This window comes from Glycine soja, unplaced genomic scaffold (genome assembly GCF_004193775.1).
Source record: "Glycine soja cultivar W05 unplaced genomic scaffold, ASM419377v2 tig00103922_1_pilon, whole genome shotgun sequence".
Lineage (NCBI taxonomy): Eukaryota > Viridiplantae > Streptophyta > Magnoliopsida > Fabales > Fabaceae > Glycine > Glycine soja.
In genome coordinates, this window is record NW_021144368.1 from 2,233 (window position 1) to 13,283 (window position 11,051).

General features: G+C 33.7%; 1 protein-coding gene across 14 annotated transcripts; it reads right to left on the reverse strand.

The window, feature by feature from the left end:
* Positions 1-2,057: 2,057 nt before the first annotated feature.
* LOC114404450 (2-succinyl-5-enolpyruvyl-6-hydroxy-3-cyclohexene-1-carboxylate synthase-like) lies at positions 2,058-10,631 on the reverse strand. 14 transcript variants are annotated; one of them, XR_003664980.1, is made up of 8 exons: positions 9,822-10,631; positions 8,793-9,284; positions 7,933-7,956; positions 7,445-7,549; positions 4,436-7,373; positions 2,917-3,027; positions 2,483-2,769; positions 2,058-2,145 (listed from the first exon to the last, which is right to left on the reverse strand). XR_003664980.1 is itself a non-coding variant. In XM_028367391.1 (8 exons), the coding sequence occupies exons 3-7, from the start codon at positions 7,700-7,702 to the stop codon at positions 2,559-2,561; spliced, it is 606 nt and encodes a 201-aa protein (XP_028223192.1). In that variant the 5' UTR covers positions 7,703-7,956; positions 8,793-9,284; positions 9,822-10,631; the 3' UTR covers positions 2,058-2,145; positions 2,483-2,558. The 14 variants fall into 14 exon arrangements, 4 of the variants coding, with proteins under 4 accessions (XP_028223192.1, XP_028223190.1, XP_028223193.1 ...); XR_003664981.1 differs by having other exon boundaries at positions 4,436-5,842; positions 7,179-7,373; positions 7,445-7,956; XR_003664979.1 differs by having other exon boundaries at positions 4,436-5,886; positions 7,179-7,373; positions 7,445-7,956.
* Between the last annotated feature and the right edge of the window lie 420 nt (positions 10,632-11,051).

Consider the following 11,051-nt stretch of genomic DNA (forward strand, 5'->3'; position numbering starts at 1 on the left):
ATCCTAAGAGTGTTTGGATGATCTTATTTAAGGTTCCCAACAAAACAATCACTATCCTAAAGGAAAATTGCCTAAAATTATTACACACAAATGGAAGTAGGGTGACCTATTGGAGGCTCCCAACTTACTTCCAATGAAAGGCCTTTTTGTTACAAAATTTGAAAGCAAAGCAAATTGTCAATTACAAAAAAAAAAGTCCTCAATTGTGGTGGCTATTCTATCTTTGATGTTTCACTCAATTTGGAGTGCTTCTTAGTCCAATAGCTCTTAAGGTGGTTGACCCCTTGCTTCTTGACTCAAATTCTTCAAGGTATGACATCAATCCTCCTTTCCAATTCCCTATATGACAAATCACAAGCAAGGAAACAAAGAGACAAACAATAAGCAAAGACAAGCTACCTAGGCGGTTTGACAATGGAGAGTAAAGGAAATAAGCTATGAAAGTAAGCAAGAAATTAAAGTGCAAGAAATGCAAACTAGGCGGATCCTAAGAGTGTTTGGATGATCTTATTTAAGGTTCCCAACAAAACACTCACTATCCTAAGGGAAAATTGCCTAAAATTATTACACACAAATGGAAGTAGGGTGACCTATTGGAGGCTCCCAACTTACTTCCAATGAAAGGCCTTTTTGTTACAAAATTTGAAAGCAAAGCAAATTGTCAATTACAAATTACAAAAAAAGTCCTCAATTGTGGTGGCTATTCTATCTTTGATGTTTCACTCAATTTGGAGTGCTTCTTAGTCCAATAGCTCTTAAGGTGGTTGACCCCTTGCTTCTTGACTCAAATTCTTCAAGGTATGACATCAATCCTCCTTTCCAATTCCCTATATGACAAATCACAAGCAAGGAAACAAAGAGACAAACAATAAGCAAAGACAAGCTACCTAGGCGGTTTGACAATGGAGAGTAAAGAAATAAGCTATGAAAGTAAGCAAGAAATTAAAGTGCAAGAAATGCAAACTAGGCGGATCCTAAGAGTGTTTGGATGATCTTATTTAAGGTTCCCAACAAAACACTCACTATCCTAAGGGAAAATTGCCTAAAATTATTACACACAAATGGAAGTAGGGTGACCTATTGGAGGCTCCCAACTTACTTCCAATGAAAGGCCTTTTTGTTACAAAATTTGAAAGCAAAGCAAATTGTCAATTACAAAATTACAAAAAAAAGTCCTCAATTGTGGTGGCTATTCTATCTTTGATGTTTCACTCAATTTGGAGTGCTTCTTAGTCGAATAGCTCTTAAGGTGGTTGACCCCTTGCTTCTTGACTCAAATTCTTCAAGGTATGACATCAATCCTCCTTTCCAATTCCCTATATGACAAATCACAAGCAAGGAAACAAAGAGACAAACAATAAGCAAAGACAAAAAAAAATAAAATGAAAGCTAAACCAATAGAGTTTTAACAAGACAAATTTTCAAGGATTATTCAATAATTAAAGCAATGAAAAGCACACAAAAGCAAACAAGGAGTCAAAGAGAAACCTAGAATGGACCTAGAGTAGAGTAGAAAAACAAAAAATTTTAAGTAGCCTTTCCATCCAATTGAGTATAAGCCATATGAAATCAGTAACACACAAGTAGCCTTTCCATCCAACTGAAAAAATTTTAAGTGCCGTTATGAAATGAGTATTACCAGAAAGCTTGAAATGAGTATAAGCCATATGAAATTAGTATTACCAGAATGCTTGGATAGTCAACAGTCAAGCAATAAGGATCTAGCATGCCTACATCTTAGTACCTTCTACAAAACTGAAGAAAACCAAGTCAACCCAACAAACAGTTAAATCATAAATGCTACGTACCTTTGTGAAGCTCCGCTTATAGGTAAAATCTTCCTTTTTTTTTTACCTTAAAAGGATACTAATTAACAACGTTTCTCTTTACCTTGACCTACACATCAAAAGAGACAACAAATCAACTACCTCTCAGCCTGGAAGATTATGATTGTCATCAATTGGCTCAAAACCAACAAATTCCTATAGCTAGGAAAACTATTGTGACAATCTTACAACTAGCTCAAATTCATTTACAAAGAAAAGCTGCATACATTCTAACAGCAACGGTCTTCAACTCTTGGTAAAATCCTCAACCCTAGTCACTGGTCAGCAAGGATCCCAAACTCTTGTAACATCCTCAACCCTGTTTATAAATACGACAATGTTATAAATATTCTAAGTATCACCCTTTTAGTATTTTATTCCTTATTCATAAACAAAGAAAACCAAGCAACCACAAATATCACAATGCTATAAATATTCTGAGTATCATCCAACATCATTAAAGGGCTAATAAAAACATCTCAATGTAAAACCACAACAAACATCTTATGTACCACACGAGTGAGCAACTAATAAGTAAAACAAAGCTTTCACAACAAAAATTCAGCAGAAAGTAAAGAAAATGATTGAACAAATGAACAAGATTTTTCCACATATGCAAAGCCTAATCCAAGAACTATTGCAAAGACAAAATTTACCATGAATTGGAATTGGGTAACTCAGAATTGAAGCTCGGCATTCCTCTTTCAGGTCCCTTGTCATCTTCAACAACAATTATTGTACCTGCATGTCCAGTTACTCAAACAAAAAGGCAATAGACCTGGTTACAAAAAGTTTCCTTGTAGATACTATAACTACCATTAAAAGCTTTTGTAATTATTTTTTTCCTTAGGGATAGATGCATTTCAAAATAAACCATGCATGACTTAGCCATCTTGTCAGCACTTGCTACCTCAAAACCATCTCTTCTATGGAACTCTTTAACCTGCTCCATTAGTTAAAAACAAAACAAGGATCAGTAAATCCTTCAGAAAAATGTCTTACAATACATATTATATTAGCAGATCATTAAAATTATAGATTTTGCAAGCTTGTCCAATGAGGTGACAATGAAAATACCTAGTGTTACTACCTGATATACAGTTTTTGCTGCTCGTTTTATTGTCGATTCCAACTGCATCGATGCATCTTTAACAAGCATACCACGAACCAGAGCAGCAACCAAGTTGACCTTCTTTGGACTCTAAAATACCATAGAAAACAAGGTATGTAAAATGTGCAACTAGTCAGATATTAATCAGATCCTTCTTAAACCATAAATTAAGACATTTTCCACAGCAAGCCAGGGAAGGCATTTCAATGGCTAAAAAATTAGATGCCAACTTTTCTGCAAAATAACATGTTGGTTAAAACACAGAAGTTTCTTAGCAAGTAGCTAGGCAGTGGCACCACATAAATGTAACAAAACATTGTAATTTTTCAATATTTATGTTATTGCTAAGCTGAACATACTTGTGATGATACTTATGTTCACTTTAGCATGCATACTAGAAATGTGATTAGCAAGTTAAAATTAAATAACTGGCTGGCCTGCTCTCAACAATGCCCAAGTCTAACTAACTAGTTCCAACTCATCATTACTCACTAACTCCTGCTAACCAGCTTCCTGATCTGTCTTTTTCCTGACCAACTCTTATGTTGTCTACTCCATGACTGAACCATGTGTCCTAACATGGCCCTTTCTTGGAGCTACAGCCTTGTCCTTAAGGATCAAAGAAGGAAACTGGCTACATCGCACAAATTCATCCTCCCACATTGTGATTAATTTTCCCTTCCTCTTTTCCAGCCTTTGTTGAATCTTGTCTCTCCTAAATAACTTGTCTGCTAATCATTACCATTACATATTCTGGCCCCACTTCATCCTCCCACATTGTGATTAATTTTCCCTTCCTCTTTCCCACATTGAGGAAGGCACAATTTAATTATGAATTTTTTTTTTTGGAAGGCAGAAAATATATAGTATTAATATAAACATATCAGTACCAGAGGTACGGATGAAAGATGAACAAATACAAGACACCTATGGTGCCGCCCTCCAAAAAAGAGAAGAACCCAACCAAGACCCCACCACAGAAGATACAGGAAACCCAACCCAACTTAACCAAAAGACTCTGAAAGATTGGTAGACCAGTGGTTAAAAAGAGTGTTGAAATCTTTCTCTCTAGCTTTTAACCAAGACCAAGCTAGAAATAAAGCATCATCCATCACTTTGGATGAGCACTATATGGCAGCATAGGAATTTAATTATGAATATTATAATGCATATTTAGTGATTAACATAAATGAATTTTGAATGTGCAGTGAACGTATCCTTTTTCATTAGCATAATAGACACTCTTAAAAAAAACCATTATACAATTCAAAACTACAACATAATAAGAACAAACAACATTATGCTCCCTTTGTTCTAATTTTTATACCACCATACGGAATACTGATACAAAAGCTGAGGAACAAGGGGCAGTTAACAGAGAACACAAACCAGAGGTCCAAATACAGAAGCCAGGGGTGCAGATAAAAGGAAAATCAAAGATGGCCAGGGGTACACCATAAGACTATGTATAAGTAAGAAAGGGAGAAAGGAAGCTGACCTGGAATGAAGAATTGCTAGATGGTTGATGGTCCTGCCTTAGGGAGACAAGCTTACCCATAAATTGTTAGCCAAAGGTTGTGACCGGAAAACACTGTTATTTCATTTGTAACAAGCTAGGCATGATTAATATTTAAGCTCAAACTTGGGATTTGGGAACAATGTTAAAGAGCTATTATGGATTGAGTTAGAATTAGACTATTGAAAGTATATGGGCTTGGCCCAAATATAGTTTGCACTGCATTGTATTTAAATCTTAAAATATTAGCATATAATACAAAAAAATACAACAATAACGAAAATAGCCTTTTGAGCATTAACATTTAACCAGACCCAAGGAAAAGAAAATGCAAAAGACAAATATCAACTAAAGAAACATGTCAAACAAATATTGGCATTCAGGGAAGTAACAACTAGTTGCAAGTAAAACTTACATATTCTTAGGAAAGAAATGAGCTTGTACCCTTGGAATAGATCTATCTTCTACCAAATTGAGTTTTTTGAGGGCAGCTCTAGTGCATTTGGATTTCCATGTGTCAATCGTAGACCAGACATGACACATAACCCACACCGTAGGAAATAACATCAAGCATAAATACAGGAGGGAGTAGATGTTTTTATTTTTTCAGAACCCAAGAAGAAGATAAGGATCCTCTAGATTATAGGAAACAAAGAGAAAGGCCCAACCAAACCATAATGAAAGATTCCCTTTTTTCATTCACAAAGGTGTAAAAACTGATACAAAAAAGAATTGACCATTTAACTTTAAATATTCCAAATTACATGAAAAATGATAGAAGCAGGGAATGATGGTAAATAAAACAACAAAACAGAAAAGATATCAAAAAGGCATGTCAGGCACCTGGTCTAGAGAATCTTGAAGCGAATAATGGGCTTCTTGAAAAGTAGAGAAGGAAAATTCATCCCATGCAAGGGTCATGGACAGAATGGAAACACTTTCCAGCTCATCTAACTCAATCTGGGAGCGGCTAAAGAATTAGTATTTAATGTTATTAAAGTAATGGCAATAAGAAGTTGAACCTTTACCTGACAGAAGGCCAGTTATCGTGCATCAAATATCAATACCACATTCATAAACCACTCTTAAAGAAGAACAGTCACAAATAAAATATAAAGTTCAAGGCTGAAAATATGCTGCTATTCAACTGGATAGTTCCAAAAGAAAGATCACTTTGGATTAAGCTCGCCACATATTAGTAGAAGAACATTACAAAACATAAGCATATTTGATAAATAAGGAAACGCTTTCCATTTTACTTTGATTGAATTGAACCCTTATAAGGTAAAATTGTTATACTTCAGAGTGTAAGAGAATCACTCATTACAAGACATAACATTTAGAGTTTGGTTCTAATGATTGGATATTTTTAGCCAGATCAGACTTGACCTGCATTAGAGTTCAGTAGTAGTTAGTAGATTAGGTTGCAGTCCCTACAGGAAAAATATATATCAGCCCATATTAACCATAAACAGTAATAAATTCTTCTTACAAATTTGAAAAAGAATAAACATTGAAACCATATTTCTCCAAAATATAGTGTTGGAATTTTGTTTGGTATACTTGAATGCATGAAAGTGTTTCATTTTTAAGTATATTGAATACAAGAACACTGTATAAAAAAAAATAAAAAAATACATGAACACAATATAACAAAATATAAAACCAACGTGCATTAAGGATCTCATGTTTTTGTATAAAAGCATAAGTTTTATTTTGATATACTGTCAAATGTAAAAAAAAAAATTGTAAATTAATTTAATATTGAGTTAATTAATAGGCATGTGCATTGTTTGTGCAAGAAAATTATATTATCAATCAACTAGAAATATTTATCATATAACTTTAATAATAATTATCATGAATATCAATAAATTTATCACACATATGACAGTTTGTGATTAAATAATAGTGTAAAAGTTTTTTACACTTTCAATCAACTAACTAGAAATGATGACATATAAAAAATTATTAAATTAATTATTATAAAAGTTAACAGACTTAATATATATGATAATTTATAATTAAATAAAAGTGTAAAAAGTTTTTATAAAATTTCAGTGCATAAATTATTTACTATGTATTATTTATTCTAAAAAATTATTTTAGATACGATTTTTAAATAATTATTATAAAAATCAATACTCTTATCATAATTGATAATTTATGATCAGATTTTTATCATAGTTAGTGAATTTGAATTAAACTCTAAAAGCAATTACAATTCAAACCTTGAGGGGAATTAAACTCAAAGAGAAAACTACAAATCAAGTTGATGGAAATAAAAATAAAAACTAAGTGCAAAAAAAGAGCCAGCAAAGCAACCAATTGAACTCCAACAATGCATGTATTAGCAACAGCATTCAGAATGACAACAAACCAAGTCACAGGAAAGAAATTAATAAATCATCACACATTCAAAATAAAATAAAGGCTAAAATACACTATTGGTCCCCTATAATGCTCAATCCGCAATTTTGGTCCCCCTATTTCCAAATCAAGACATTCAGTCCCCCAATTTTTCAAAATCAGCGATTTTGGTTCTTCTGTTAGTTGACCGTTAATTGATTATCCATGGTCAAACATTGAGTGAAAAATAAAAGTATCTAGGAGACCAAAATTGCAGATTGAGCATTATAGGGGAACCAAAAATGTATTTTACCCTAAAATAAATTCATGAAAATAAGGACATCCATGTAAAACAAGCAATATTAATGAAACATACAGCAGGAAGAAGGTTGGAAACTGCAGTGCCTGATGATGTAATGGCTACTGCTGGAATGTGAGATCCTCTTCCATATCCAACAGCATGATATGCAAGTGAACGCTCATCGAAGCATGAAATACATGTGATTAATTTGTGACTTGCAACAGCAACAGCAACAGGGGAAGGTCTAGATCCAGGAGCAATACACAAATACTAAACAAAAGAATAAATCAGAATCATGCATTAATATTGGTGCATATGTAATATTTATCAGATCATCTCACCATCAAACCAAGTCTTGTGCATTCTTCAACAATAAGCGATGCCCAAACAGTGTTAATATTGGCACTTTCTTTCAGGGAGTTTGATAATTCATTGGCATGATCCAACTGATAATACAAGAGACAAACATAACAAGGACAAACTTCAGACAAATACAACAGATAAACATAACAACTAGAAATAACCTGGCAAATGAATAATTTTCTTCTTTTTTCTATGGTACATGAATTAAATTTCCCAAAATCTAAGGTGGCAACCATCAAAGCTAGATATCTAGGTGAAATAGAGCTTATTTTTAGATCTAGACCATTTGGTTATTTAAATTTTAAAAATCTTGTTCATCTTATAATTGATTTTGAGATAGAATTTGTTCTTAAAAAGCTCAACTCTAAGTTGGCTTTCTTCTAGTCTAAAATTTTCCAAACTTCCATTCCCTTTTATTCTTCCTCTCTCACAGAGTCATTGCAGAATAAGATAAAGGCGTAAAGACCTATACATCCAAAAGTCAATCATCCTGCAAAAAAAAAAATTATAAATTGAATTTGAATTAGTTTTTTTGTTAGAGCTGTAATAAAAAGAGTATAAACAATTCATAAACTTTACCTAATGTAACATGAATAGAGTTCAAACGTGCTGTCTTCGTTCTTTTAATAAAATGTTGAATTTCAGTACAAGGTAAGTGGGCAGTGTACTGTCTGTGATTCAAGACCAAAGGGATCTTGTGTGCAGTGTTATAAAACTCAGACTGGACCAGCCAGGCCAACCGGTTAAACCGGAACCCGGGCATAGCACCGGCTCGGGTCACATATCAAATCGGATATGCATCTAACCCGGTGCCATGTAATCAACCCAACACTGAACCAGTAAGAACTGGGAAACTCTGTCTAGTCGGATACACTCAATTTCCCAGTTGTACTCTCTCACTTTGCAAATTATAAAACATATTTATTTGAAAAATTAATGAATATTTTGGACTGGTAATTGCACAATAATGCTATTCCGAGACTTTGTTTAAAGAACGAACACAGTTGCAATTGCATGACATCTATTGTCATATTAATGAAAAGCTCCTTACCACATAATAAAATAAACACGGAAACATTTTCTTTATTTTCTAAATAACTATTTATTAGCAGCTTGATCCTTCACCCAATCCTTTATGACATGCATATTTAATGAAATTTTTATCAGAATAAAATAAGGGACTGGGAGAATGTCAATGTTATAAGGGTGCAAAGCTCCAAATATTAAAATTTAAAAATATAACCTAAAGGTGAAAATATTTGTTATAAAAGACTCAGGTTGATAAGGAGTACTCAGACAGATAACTGAATCATTTTAATAATTTACCCTGCTTTAAACGACAGCAATGGACATGCCTAAACTCTCTGAAATTCTTCTTCAGATATTCCTGCAACTTAGGGACATCCTGTCTCCAAAAAATATCCCAGAGAGCACCATCTGAAGCATCCCCCCCAAACAACAAATCACCTTGATTTACTTTTACTTTGTCAACCTCTATGAGCTCTGATCCATATGAAATACCATCCTCATTAGCAATGGCAACCTCATTACTACCAGACGGTTGATGAAACTGATCAACTTCTTTCCCATCACATAATCCACCTTCTTGTTCCATGACTTCAACACTAGTTTGCCTGTCCAAAGCATTTATTGTAGAAGATGAATTATATTATGCATGTCAACATTAGTTTCTCCATCCTGATCATCACCAAGTAGCTCCCTTTTCTCTTGCTCGAGATGCTTTTGCTTCAACTTCTCAATGACAGTAAGTTGATCAGAATCCAGTTTCACTTCAGCAATATGAGTCAACGCATTTACCTAAAACAGCAAAATTATTAAAAAAAAAATGCTTCAATTCCTTCATTGATAAGCATGCACTCAGGGCCACATACAGCAAAATATACAAAACACTAACCAATGTTTGATCAGGAAAATCTATGCAACTGACATAAGTATATATACGCAAATTAAAGCCTTCTCTAAGCCAAAGGCATCATTCATTTCAAGTCCTTAACCATACTAATGTGATGATTCTACTATCATAACAAGAGTAGTTTTTCTAATTATCAATCAATCATTATAACAACCAGGGAAATAACTCGTCAAATATAGAATCAAATGAGAGTTTATGAATTGAAGACAATGCACAGAACTTAAAAACTGACATGGAATTGAAGCCACAAACTACTCATAAGAAAAAGAACAGAGAAATGCAATGGCTTATCAAAGACAACACTTTATACATCCTACAAACTATACACCATCCAATATGAAATCTATTTAAAAAGTTCAAATAATTTAGAAGAAATCCTTGAAAATAACAGCCCAGGAAAGAAATAAGCAAATAGAGCATACTGCATCAGACATATCACAATGGAGCTTAGTCACTGAATCACCACGTCCAAGCTCCTGAGGAAATCCATAAGCAATATATGTTTTTGGCCCCAGGTCTGGCTTTAGAGAACCATTAGGCAACTTCACAGCAAGGTTAAGAGAACCTTTGTGAGGATCAGTATATTCCTTGAAGGGTAAGGAAGATATGAACTCAGCACAATGACGAGGCAATTGTTCCTCAAATAAATTAGAAGGAGGCCAATCTTTTAATTTCAATATCTGTGGCCAAGCAAGCCAATCCCTACGACCATTTGTATAGCCAGTAAAAAGTTGGTGGATATTAATTTCCCCCTGCATTTAACCAATACCTCAAAAGAGAAATGCAGAAATCAGCAGCAACTGAATAAACAAGTCCAGTAAAGAATTACTAAATCAGTAAAATAAAGCAGATATGATTTACTCTAGTCTGATTACTAAACAGAAAAACAGAATGAGTACAAATCGAAAATAACATTTTCAACAAACTAAAAAAATAAAAAGTACATTTTACCCAACATCAGCTAGATGCTGCAAGTCTAAGAACTAGACAAACATACCAAAGGATGCAAGGGCAACAAGAAAGGTCTGGGCAGGCAAAGCAAAAACAGCAAAATGGGGCAGGGACAAGAAACAGCCAAACATTGAGATAAAATTTTCTAAGATGATAAGATAAGGAGCAAAACCTAGGACTAAGAAGATGAATATGATGATGATGGTAGCAGGATAAATTGATCACACTAGCCATATTTCTTGAGAATGATGGAGAGACAGCATAAAGCATGAAACAAGGGCTTAAAAATTTTGAGACTGATATAAAAACTCACTCAGAAAAATGATTTCTAATTATCACCCTAATGTGCGTTTTGTTTACCAACATTCCCACCTTAGGTCCGGTATCTCTTTATGACCCCAGATAGCAGAACATCTCAAACTGTTTCTTAAAGTGGAACCATCCACAAAAAAATTGTAATTTTTCAGTACTTCACAAAATATTTCAAGGACATTCTGTTCTGATGACTCTATGGAATTCAATAACTGACAATATTAAATGCACTGAAATAACTCTCAAGTCTCAATCCAGAAAAGGTGGAGTTACTGAATTCAGGAAACATGTAGGAAATTCAACAACATAAAAATTGCTAATATTAAATAATTCTCCAAATGCCATAACTGCAGTGGTTCCAGTTAAAATAAGTACCAACATCAAACAAT